This window comes from Trachurus japonicus, chromosome 21 (assembly GCF_045865225.1).
Source record: "Trachurus japonicus isolate A0001 chromosome 21, Traja_1.0".
Taxonomy (NCBI): domain Eukaryota; kingdom Metazoa; phylum Chordata; class Actinopteri; order Carangiformes; family Carangidae; genus Trachurus; species Trachurus japonicus.
Genome location: NC_140927.1, coordinates 26,466,187 through 26,479,184, shown reverse-complemented (window position 1 = coordinate 26,479,184; position 12,998 = coordinate 26,466,187). Strand labels below are relative to the sequence as shown.

General features: G+C 39.4%; 1 protein-coding gene across 1 annotated transcript in view; it reads left to right on the top strand.

The window, feature by feature from the left end:
* gdap2 (ganglioside induced differentiation associated protein 2) overlaps window positions 1–12,998 on the top strand; it is a 53,025-nt gene that overhangs the window by 3,502 nt on the left and 36,525 nt on the right. Inside the window, exons 3-5 of the mRNA XM_085766050.1 lie at window positions 6,938–7,077; window positions 8,863–9,016; window positions 11,951–12,039. Of these exons, the coding sequence (XP_085622176.1) occupies window positions 6,938–7,077; window positions 8,863–9,016; window positions 11,951–12,039 (383 nt within the window). The remainder of the gene's footprint in view (window positions 1–6,937; window positions 7,078–8,862; window positions 9,017–11,950; window positions 12,040–12,998) is intronic.

Here is a 12,998-nt window from a genome sequence, read left to right as displayed (position 1 = left end):
TCAGCTGTCGATCATTAAAGGGATAGTTCACCCAAAATTGAAATTTCACTCATTATCTACCCACCCTCATGTGGACTAAGGGCTGGGAGAAGTTTCAGAGTCCTCCGTGGCTTCTCTGAGTTACAGGGGGTCTCGGCGTAGCACTGCATGTCCATATGACGGTTGAGAACGGAGCTCACTTTTCTTCGTCCAAAAAGACACACCAAAAAACATCCAAATACCTCCATGCTGCTCGTCTGTAATGTCCCTCTTGTATTGAAGCCCCAACATGAGAAATTGTTCCGAAAAAAAATTAAATAAGTCTATGTTTTAAGCTTGTTTGTAGTGGAAGCTCCCAGTGTCTCAGTTCACTGCTCTTCCTGGTCCGTCCAAATCCCGCGCAATTTGCGTCAGAACAATTTCTCATGTCGGGGCTTCAATACAAGAGGGGCATTACAGACGAGCACTATGGAGGTATTTGGATGTTTTTTGGTGTGTCTTTTTGGATGAAGAAAAGTGGGGTCCGTTCTCAACCGCCACATGGACATGCAGTGCAGCACGGAGCCCCGCTGTGACTCAGAGAAGACACGGAGGACTCTGAAACTTCTCCCAGCCCTTAGTCGACATGAGGGGGAGGAGATAATGAGTGAAATTTGAATTTTGGGTGAACTATCCCTTTAAATCCAGATGTATCAATCTTCAGCATTCTAGTCACCGATCACATCTTGTCAATACTCTGGTGTCCCATCTCCTGCTTCACTGAATGCAGCCATGCGCCACAGAAGAGCAAAACAAAACAGATGATCAGTAGCCTCCTTCTCCTCTTCAGTCCTCGTTCGCGCTGCAGCACCAAACTCCTGACCGTGAGGCGTTCAGGGTGTCGCCGTTCACACCGAGGCTTGAAGTGGAGTTTGTCGGCGCCGTGTGAATGATTCCTGCTTCAGCAGAGGAAACGCAGGATTCCCACGTGTCCTGGAAAACCTGGAAAAAGCTGCTGGAGTTGCCCTGGAATTGGTTATTTATCACATCATCATGACATCAGCTACCAGAGCTCTATCTGTTTGACTTTTCCAGGATTTCTTTTCCAAAGAAGTGCCTGGCGAGAAAACGAGAGACTGCGAGTTTATAGTCAGGGTTTCTACGCAATTATGGAAAGTATGGAATTTGATTTTATACATTTCCAGGGCAGGAAAAGTGTGTACAAAGTGTAAACTGTGTACAACTGTACAACTGTGGAAAACGGCACTTCTCCAAAGCCTGAACGGGATGGGAGATGTGTCAGTGTACGGCGTAATAACACGTCTGTCAGAAACTGTAGCAGCTGAAAATGTCCTGGGAAACGATTTTGTGAGAAGAGTGGGAACCCTGAAACATCGAGCTGTGACGTGTTCACACAGACACGGTTGTGACGTTGTTTACTGACGCTCCACGTGTGTTTACGTTGCATTTGTTCAGGTCACAGCAGCATCAGATCAGAGGTGAGCAGGGAAACACAGGAGCAGTTACAGACAAAGAAGAAAGGCCAGCAGCACTCGTGTCCTTCTCATAGTTTTTATTGCAAACTGCGTCAGCGCTAAAACACACAGACCCGTTTCAACAACGTCTTCCTCAGTGTGCAATTTTTAACAGGAAGTCATGTATTTAAATACTCACAGCCGTGGTCAATCACTTGATAGACAACAATCATTGAGAAGAATTACTACTTCAAAAATGTAGCACATATTAGAAAAATAGAAAAATTTGTGCGCTAGAATAGCTATAGCTCCCTCTATACATAATGATGATACTAATCCAGTACCAACCTGAAACCATACATCAAGCCACATAGTACGAAATACAGAATATAATATACAGGTAATACTCAGAAAATTAGAATATCGTGAAAAAGTTCATTCATTTAAGTAATTCAACTTAAAAATATATTATTTAGACTCATAACAGGCATTGCAAGATATTTCAAGCTTTTATTTGTTAGAATTTTGATTATTATGGCTTACAGCTTATGAAAACCCTAAAATCAGAGTCTCAAAAAATTTGAATATCACATGAAATAAACAGAAAAATGAGTTTAAATAAATGAAATGTCAGCCATCAGAAAAGTATAATCATTTTGTGTACTCAGTACTTGGTTGGGCCCCCATTTGCCTGAATTACTGCTTCAATGAATGAACTTTTTCACGATATTCTAATTTTCTGAGTATTACCTGTACATACACATACACACATACAATATACATACACAGAATATAATATACAAACACAGGAGCAGAACAGCAGCAGCAGCAGCAGCAGCTCTTCTCTCTGTGCTGCTGTAAACACTTCCTGTCTCTCCCCACGTGCTCGCTCGCTCCGCTCAGTCCAGAGTCCACTTCACTTCACAAATCCTCTTTGTGGAGGAACACATGACGGTCGGTCTGGAGGCCGACTTGGCAGCGGCGGCTCTCACTGAGACTGAGCCTTGTTGTCGTCGTCGTCATATAGCGGCCGTGGTCTCGCTGCTCGGTCACCGGGAGCGAGCACATTCCTGCTGCACCAACATGACCAGGATGAACGGCCCTCGAGCTGCGGGGCCCTTCAGCTTGTGACCACTTCAAATAAGAACAGAAATCCTCCGTGACCTCTCATGCTCACAGTCCCACAGTGAACATACAGTATTTATTCTGTTTAACGTCGGCAGATTGTTAGACAGATAAAACCATCGGACTGACATGTTTCTTTTTATATATCAAAGCTAAATTCTCCTTTTCCTCCAACAAGACTCTTATTTTCTTTTTAGCTGCAGATCTTTATCCTATGAAGGAGTATTAGGGCCAGGCAAAAAAAAAAAAAATCCGGCACAAGAAAAAAAAAAAGCCAGGCAAAAAAAAAAATCCAGCACAAGAAAAAAAATAAAAGCTTGGCAAAAAAAAAAGAAGAAGAAAAAAAAAGTCAGGCAAATAAAAAAAATGGAAAAAAGTGAGGCCAAAAAAAACAAAAAATCCGTCAGGCAAAAAAAAAGAAAAAAGTGAGGTGCAAAAAAAAAAAAAAAAAAAAGGGAAAAAAATTTGTCAGAAGAAAGAAAAGGTCAGGCAAAAATTTAAAAAAAAAAGTCAGGGAAGAAAAAAAATGGAAAAAAGTGAGGCCAAAAAAAAGGCAAAGTCAGGCAAAAAAAAATAAAAAAATAAAAAAGCCAGGTAAAGAAAAAAGAAGAAGAAAAAAGTCAGGTGGAGAACATCAATGTGTGACTGCTACATAGGTCACACATACGCAGAATGAATAATCCGCTCTTTTCAGCCGTTTATATGCGGCATCAAGCTGATTATCAATCAGCGTGGACTAGCTCGTTCAATCCGATCGGAAATTTAATGAGATCCGGGTGAATCTGATCCGTTAAGGTGTTTACATGAGACATCTTGAATCTGATTGACCTGTTAATCTGATTATAAATAGGATTTTTGGATGTAAACGCAGCGACAGGGGGACGTGGTGCAGGAGTTGGATCAGACAGGGAGGAGAGAGTTGACGTGGGTGAAGCTTCTCCATCATCTGGTTCCTCTGGGTGGAGTTCACGTCCACAGAGACTCTGTGATGAAGGAGATGAGGCGTTCAGGTGCAGGTAGAGCAGCCGGGCCTCAGCGTCCTCTCTCTGTGCTTTCTCCAAATTAAAAAGTAGCTTTAATTTCATAAACAGTTTCCTGCTAATTGAGTTTCCACAGTTTATCAATGTAATTGTAAATGCAACATGTTTTGGCTCCATTGGTCTTCATACATCCAGAAAACGTTTAGTTCAGTTGATTTATTGAGGTTTTTTTGCGTCTTACTCAACAGATCATAATTATTCCTCTGCATCACTGCATGAGCTCATGTCATATCATAACTACTTCATTATGTTTTCACTTTATCTCCAAGAAATCGAGCCGTCAGCCGTTTGTATTTGAAAAGTCAGTAAAAGTCGTGGACTGATCCCGATCCAGGTCAGTGTCAGTGAACATCTGCTTTTTTTTTTTTTTTTACAGGTTTTGGAGTTTATGAAGTTTTTGCTCTCTCAGTTTCAGATGAAACTGAAATGAAATCAGCTTTGAACTAAAATCCAAACTCCAAAATCCAAACCATCAGACGAACGTCACAGAGCAGCTAGTACAGGGGAAGATAGATATTAGATGTTGTTCTTATAGGAGAATCCATGGATAAGTGGAAAATGATCTTGTCTTATCTTATATCTTATCTTATAATTTGGTTAACTACACATGAAGAACTGGGCAACAAAGTTCATTTTTTTGCACACAAATCAGAATAAAACACTTGTTAAAGCTCACAAATAAATGCTGAGTGGAGGCAGCTTTATCTGTACAGCATATTTCATACGCAAGGGTTATTCTGAGGGATTTAAAGAGCAATAAAACATATCAAAGAAAAAAAGCTTTAGAATAAAAGAGAAAAGATGTAAAAGGTAGAATTAATTAAACTTAAAAGAGTCAAAAATAATAAAACACGATCAAATTAATTGTAATTACCAAAACATTTTTCAGTTCATATAAAGTAAAAGTGAGAGAAAAAGAAAAGAAAAGAAAAGCATAACACAAAGAAAACACAGCAAAAGCTAAACAAGCATGAAACAAACACATACAAAAGCAATAAATTATGTGTTGCATATACAATAAATACATACAATTAGTGAGGAAGAAGCTCCGAGCGTCAACTTGGGTCTCGACTCCGCCAGACTTTGAATTAGATCTAGTTTTACAAACATGTCGGCTTGCTTGAAGTAAATAAACTTCTCGGTGCATGTTTGAGTCTCCATCTGAAAAAAATTGCGGCTGTGAGGGATGTAAACAGCCTAAGCAGCGGAACTTGCATCCGCTCCCATTCATCGCTGCCGTGGCGATGCGGGGACAGACACAACTACCACAAAACAGGAGCAATTAAAAAACTGAAAATCTTCAGATTCCTTCTTTTAGACCTAAAATGTTAGGAACATACAGCCCCGAGTTGAATTTGCCCGGAATTGTCCTTTAAGGATCTTTCAAGGTTGAATTAATTAAAATTCAACCTTGAAAATAGCAAAAGTGCAGCAAATGATTTCATCATCATCATCATCTGGGAAGTTTCTCCAGGTTTAAACTGCATGATAACAACATGTATTAAATAATCTTTAATATATAAAACATGTTATACTCTGAAACATGGTTTTTGCAGCTGCGGATGTCGACATGTAACGACGTGGCTGTTATCGCAGGCAGCCTGACGCGATGGCAGCAGTTTGTAAAGCTGCTCGTCAGGAGGATAAACACACACTCACTCGCTGCCATTCTGCTTCCACCAGGAATATTTACACAGATGTACAGTACGACCACTAGTTCACGTCTGGTTCCCACTAAAGACTCGTTTTCTGGCGGAGCGGTCGGCTTTGTGTCGTGACTCATCTTTTTTTATTAACCAAAGATGGATGATGATGCTGCTCGTTCCTGGAGGCCGAACTCGTCTCATGACCCAACGCTCTCAACAACACACACACACACACACACACACACACACACGGTCGAGTAGTTTCCTCATTGTTGTTTCCAAACAAACCCAGAGGGAGTTCAGATGAAGAAGTGACTTTATTGAAGCAGTAAAAAGACGATTTTTACTTTGGCTAAATGCTGAAATGTTCCTCAAGGTTGTTTGGAATGGATAAATACATCCAGATTATCCTGCATGTGTGTTTGTGTGTGTTTCAGTGTGTGTGTGTGTGGCCGCTGTTCCAAGCACTGCACTGAGATAAGATAAACTTGAATAACCCACTGACTGGAGCTTCACTGCAGCAAATACAACAGTATTGATAAGAATATATGAACAGGAGAGTGTGTAAATGTGTCGGACGTTTCATTTATCAGTTTTATCAGGTGTTTGTTACATCCACTTAAAGTGGAACTGATGCAGTGAGTGAGTGTAGGAGTTTTAGTTGTGGCTGATTTCCAGTCCAGACTTTGAGGAAATGATGCACACAATACAAACACTGTAAAATAGACATAATAACGAGCTCCTGACTGATTTAATCAATTGATCTGAGTCTTTCTGAGTCAGTCTCAGCGTTGAGCGATCGGTCATTTTGCAGGTGAACTTCAAACTGTCTGGTTTCATTTAGACACGATGTCCCTGTATTGGTTGATCCAGTTTGTGGTTTTATCTGAGTTCTACAGGTTTTATCCACACAACAGTGTGGGAAAACGAAGTGTGTTATTAATGATTAGAGGTTTCTTAACTGTTTCTAGTTTATTTTATTCATTTTATTTACATTTTCCAAGAGTTTACTGCAATGGCTGCACCGAAGCCATGCTGAATAATGCAAAAAATCAGTGTAAACATGAGTAATATAAAGGCAGAATTTTCCCCACCTAATTTCAACATCAGCCTTAAAGGGATAGTTCAACATTTTTGCAAATTGGCCCATTGCCATAATCCCTATAGTCATAGCAGTAGATTCATTACCTTTAATTATCGGTGCATGTTGTTTTGAGATCGGCGGAGCAGAGCCGTGAGCTGCTCAGAGCTACGCTACGGAGGCTCATTATGGGATTTCTTGGTTTCCCTCATCAAACTCATCAAATACACAATCCAACAACTCCACAACGCTCTGGTGGACAAGTTGTGACCTGCACATTCACCACGCTATGAGATAATAACACGACATTACCACACAGAGTTGTTTTAGAGGGAAATTCATGCAAAACCGCTGATGCTGCATTTGCCTTGAAAACAACTCCATCTCGTAACGTTCTGTTATTTGCCAATTTGCCAAAATGTTGAACTATCCCTTTAAATATCATTCATTTTACCCCCTAATATAAGTATGGGCACCAGAAATCTTGGGTATTGGATAAAAAACTGAAATAACGCCAAAAACATACAAGACTGTTGTTGCTAGTTGAGATTTTTTTTTGAATGAGACCAAATCTTCGATACTAACAGTGACTCTTGTTTCTCTGCCCCACAGCACCGGGGATATCGCCCTGCTGAACTGCACCGCCATCGTCAACACCAGCAACGAGGCGCTCAACGACAAGAACCCGGTGTCGGACAGCGTCCACCAGCTGGCCGGGCCCGAGCTGCGAGAGGAGCTGCTCAAACTCAAAGGTACGAGACGACGATAAGAGTTTGGTTTGAGTTTGACTCCGTCCTCGGTGATGATGCTGGAGGCAGAGCGCAGAAATGTCACTGAGATTAAACCAACAACAACAGAACATGAGCGTGTGTGTTCACTGATGGTTTTATATAGACACAAGCAGGCGCATGATGCTCAGCTGGATTTAATAAAAAGGTCATAACTGCCTTTGCCACTGTAAACAGTAAATTATCTGTATACAGTAAATGGTTCTTTTAGAGCGGCTCCACAGCTGCTGCTCATTAACAAATTTAAAAAAAAAGGTGAAATTTTTAAATGAAATTTCTTTTAAACCTGAACCAGCGACACGTCTGGAGTTTGGGCCAATTCAGCCACATGATGATGAAGACAGAGGAGGTGAAAACACTCATCAGATTCATCCAGACGGAGACACGTGCTGGGTGTTTTCTCCTCTCCTTGTTCCTGAACATTTTAAAGAACAGCAGCTTCGTCTGTGTGTGTCTGTCTATACTCTTACCATAAGTCACGCTCTGTTATCCAGAGGCACAAGGTCATCGTTCCTGGAAAGAGACGTCGTTGTTAAGAGTTTAAAGAGTCCATGTGACCCAAAACTGTGGGTTAAATGAAAGCGGTGGATCTTTAAACCTTTAAGATGTTACCAGAAGTGAACATAAAGTAAGATATGCACCAGCGCCTGGAATCATATTTATTGTAGCGGGTGTTTGACTTCATGTGTTCATAACTGTCCCAAAGCTTCCACAGGTTATCAGACCACAATATCATCTATAGACATGAACCTTTTCAAATAATGTAAATAGATTACACCACCAACAGATAAGTGAAAGTTTCAGCTTTGACTCTTGACCTTGTTGCTCTAAACTGGAGTTGCAACAATACAATAAGTGAACTAATTAATTAGATCTGAACATTAGCTGTTTCCAGCTGCTCAGATTGAATGATCTGCAGTTTTTCTTAATTTTAATATGACATATTAAACATATGTTTGCATCTTGAAATGTTTAACAAGCATTTCAACCAAATGTTTTGGTTAAGCATTGCAACCAAACATTTACCAAGAATGTTTTCATTGATCAAGAATGAAAGTCAGAGGTTCGAAGACGATCAGATACCGTCGTAGTTCTGACCATAAACGGCGATTTGGCTGCGTTATTCCCATGACCCACCGGGCAGCGTCCGGGAAACAGAAACTAGGAAATGCTGGGCGAGTCAACCACTGGATAATAATATCAAAACGATATATTAATTGAAACTGGACCCATTAACAAGTGTGGGTAACATAGATTCATCTACATTAATATGAGACTCTTTTATAACCAAATACAAACTCTTTGTTGTCCCTTTAAAATTCACATAAACAAGAAGAAATACAATTGAAAGTTGCAACAACAAAAAAAAGAGGCCCTTAATCTGGACACTGACCAGGGAAAAAATTACAAAAATTCCCTGATTTCCTGTCTCTCTCCATCACAAAGGCCTAAAAAGCCGAAAAGAAAGAAAAATAACTAACTAACTAAAGGATAAAGAAGAAGAGCGGAGACAAAATGAATAAATAATGGAAGTGGTCGTTAGTTGCAGCATCAAAAATACACTGAGGTGTTCAGGTCTTAATAAATAGTTGAATGAACCATAAAAGTTAATTCAACTGAACCATAAAAGTTTTGCATTAATCCTTAAAAAGGTTGAATATGGAAATAACTCAACTCATTCAGTCAGTGCACGATGTTTCTCTCAGTCGGTGTTTGACTTATTATTTTATTTTGGATGTTTGTGTGCAGGATGTCGGACGGGCGAGGCGAAGCTGACTAAAGGCTTCAACCTGGCGGCGAGGTTCATCGTCCACACGGTCGGACCAAAGTTCAAGACCAAGTACAGGACGGCGGCGGAGAGCTCGCTGTACAGCTGCTACAGGAACATCATGCAGCTGGCTGCGTAAGAACCGACACACACACACACACACCGACGCCCGCGAGCCATCAAAGCGTTAACGCAATCAGCTCGTACGTCCTGTGTAAACACTCGCTGCGTCTCTGAAGCTGCACGTCAGACACAGTGATCCATTCATTTCCTGCAGGGTCGAGATGTCAAGACAGGATTTTTTACATTTCAGCTTTTCACATTCTTCTCTTCTCCACCCCCAGATATGATTTTGTCCGATAAACAATATTTTGCCTCTGACAGGTGCAAAAATAAACCGAGATTTGATGAAAGAGGTCAGGAGTTGCAGCTTCTCCCGAAAAAAAATGCATCAGGAACAAACATGTCAGAAAGACGGATCAGAGAGAAGCTGCATCTGCCTGTCTGCCTCAAAGTGAAACCTGAAGTTCAGCTCCATTTTTTAACTTTTATTTAAGGTTATAAAATAGGTAAATATTCAAAAATGTGCAGCTTCTGTTTTTGTGACAGTAAATGCTGCACAGTGTGTGATTACACCACCATAGCCTGAAAACATGACAACAGCAACAAGGCCTGAGATTATTTCAGGGTTTATTTCACTGATCCATGAGAGCTGAATAAAAATCATCAATTCATATTTAGTTTTTAAGAAATTAATCCTGAAACACTGGAAAGATACAGTAATGGAGGACAACAATAAAGAGAAACAATTCTTGCAGGTATGGAGTCTAATCTATGACTCCTTGTAAATGAGAGCTGCAGAAACCTATACCATAATTATAAATCAAAAGGAACCTTGTGTTTTTTTTTTACTTATTTATTTATTATTACTACTACTACTATTATTATTATCCATCTATCTGTCTATTATTAGTATTCACTTTTTTTCATATCACTATCAGCATCATCATTATTATTATTCTGAGTATTGTAGTACGAATTTCAGTATATGTATGCATGTGAGTGTGTGCCTTTGTTTGTTTGTGTATGTGTGTATATGATATAGTAAATGGAAAAAAAGAGAACTGAATAATAACCACAAAAAAAGATTAAAAATTCAATAAATAAACACGACACTGCACGGCCTGCAGCTTCATACAAATACACAAAACTTGTGGCTGCACACTCTCATTGAGGGCTTGTTTGTTTATATTTTTAACTCTTTATAGACATTATTAAACTTTAATTGACTTAACCTCAAGACAAATGATCGTGTGGTTCGGTCAGGTGGTGGTGCATCTCTAAAAGATGCCGTGTAGAAACACAATAAACAGAACAGGTGGGAACCAAATATGAGAATAAAGTCTGACATCTCCACACACATGTATTTGTTTATTTGTTTATTTGGATCCCCATTAGCTGTTACAACTGCAACAGCTACTCTTCCTGGGGTCCATGTTAAAAACATGCAATTCAAGTAACAATAATATTTTACATGAATACAGTTTCAACACTAATTTCAGAATTACACATGCTCACACACTCACACCCACATATACAAGCACACACACAACACCTGCCTATGAAACAAGTTACCAAAAACACTGAGGTCAAATTTCATAAAAAGAAAAATTCAAACCCGCAAAACAGGTCACAGAATTTCCAGGCCTTTACCCAAGAATAACCTTTTTAGCTGTTTTTTAAAACATTCTTTACTTGTTGCTTGAGTTATAATTAAGGGCAACTTATTCCACTCAGAAGTGGCTCTGAACATGACTGTTTTTTTCATAGCATTAGTTCTTGGTCTAGGAATCATAACATGACCCTTTCTCACCTGTCTTGTTTCATGACCATGTCTGTTTTGAACAAATGTTATTCTTGAGTAAAGGGAAGTCGGCTGTTTTAAAACACAAATATTTCTAAATAAAGTTAGAAGACTTCGTCTTAATCTGTCCTCCACTTTCAGCCAGGCTGGGTCCACATGCATTTTGTCTATGCTTTTCCTCATTGAGCACCGAAGGGCAAGACGTGCAGCTCTGTTTTGCACCAACTGCAGCCAGGTGAACAATAATCCAAATGAGAAAGTACTAAAGCTTGAATAACCTGCAATGTGGTGCTTGGAGTAAGAAAGGAGGAGCATCTTCTTATCATAGATAAATTTCTTCCCATTTTCCCTGCAATTTTATCTATATGTTTCTGCCATGATAATTTACTGTCAAGGTTAACCCCTAGAAGCTTAACCTCATCAACTTGCTCAATACAGCTGCCATTTATGGAGATGTGTAATTTGATATCTTGCTTCAATGCAAAGTAAGATCCAAAAACAATACATTTAGTTTTTAATACATTGTATATGTATATGTAGCAGATATGAGGGTTATCAAACACAAGTCCGAGATGTATTTCTCAGTCTCATGGACACGATGTCTCACAACAAACTCTCACACACATGCTTCAGTATTCTATAAAACTCTGGATGAATAGGGATGTAACCTGGAACTAGTTTGCGTGGCGGCGGAGGCAGACGACCACGAGGAGGAAGAGGAGGAGGAGGTTCCAGTTACATTATACCTGATTGAAGACACGACGGTGCCACGGTGAACTTTGTCAATCTGGTGTCGTAAACTTTAATAAACAAATAAGCAGTTTACCGAGTCGTTCTCACCATGTGATCGTTTCCTCTAGAAATAACCGACCAAAGATCTCACATCATGTGAAAAGTGAATTAAACAACAATTTGATACACACCAAACACACACACACACACACACACACACACACACACACACACACACACACACACACAGAGTCTCTATCAGCTCCGTCCACCAGGCCCTGAATTACAGAACGTAATTTCCTCTGTGGCCTCTCAGGCTGTTGTTTTTAATAACTCCTGAGTTTTAAATGTGTGTGTGTGTGTGTGTGTGTGTGTGTGTGTGTGTGTGTGTCACCAGTGTGTCGTGTAAATGTGTGAGATTAGTTTTTTTTTTCTCTTCTTACTCTTCTTCTTCTTCCCCTTAATCGCCTCAGAGAGCAGTCGATGGCGTCCGTCGGTATCTGTGTGGTGAGCACGACCAAGAGAGGTTACCCACTGGAGGAGGCGACACACATCGCTTTCAGTAAGACACACACACACACACACACACACACACACACACAAAGAGAGCTATTTATCAGTGAGGTACAGACACACAACTCACAGGAAGATGCACAGTGAAGGCTTCGTGACATGTCAGATTCACACTTTATTTTTTTGATGCACACACAGTAACTGACAACTGGGAACTTATTAATAAACTAACGCATCACTTCAGCCCCACAAAGACACACACACACACACACACACACACAACTATATATATAGTATATAGTATATAGTATAGTTTATATACAGCTCTGGAAAAAAATAAGAGACCACTTTCACAAATGTTTCTTAAAAGAATCTCTACATGTATGACAGTCATTCTTTTCTTTTCTTTTTTAAACACCAACACAGACACAACTCATTCTACTTAATGAGACACTGATGAGGTCATCACCTGAACCACATCTGGTTTTACATAAAAACCACTGCTGGGATTAAACATCGACATTATCCCACAAAAACTGATTAATAAACTCTTCCCGAGTTAAAATATTCTTGCTGTGTTATTTAGGAATAAATATGAACATGTTTTCTTTGCATTATTATTATTATTATTCAAGGTCTGAAAAGACTTGATATTTTTTGTTATTTAGACTAGTTTAGTCATTTTCAGCCAATAAAAGCTCTAAATGACAATTTTTTTTTTCAATTTTGGGAGAAATGTTGTCGGTAGTTGATAGAATAAAACAAATTTAAATTAATTGTACTCAAACACATACCTATAAATAGTAAAACCAGAGAAACTGATCATTTTGGGAGTGGTCTCTTAATTTTTTCCAGAGCTGTATATAGTATACTAGTATAGTATATATGTAGGTATATTTATATATATATGGTAAATCAGATGACCAGATGCAGGCAGACAGAAAGACATGTTTTGAATGGCAAGGCAAGGCAATTTTATTTGTATAGCCCATTATTTTTACAAGCAGT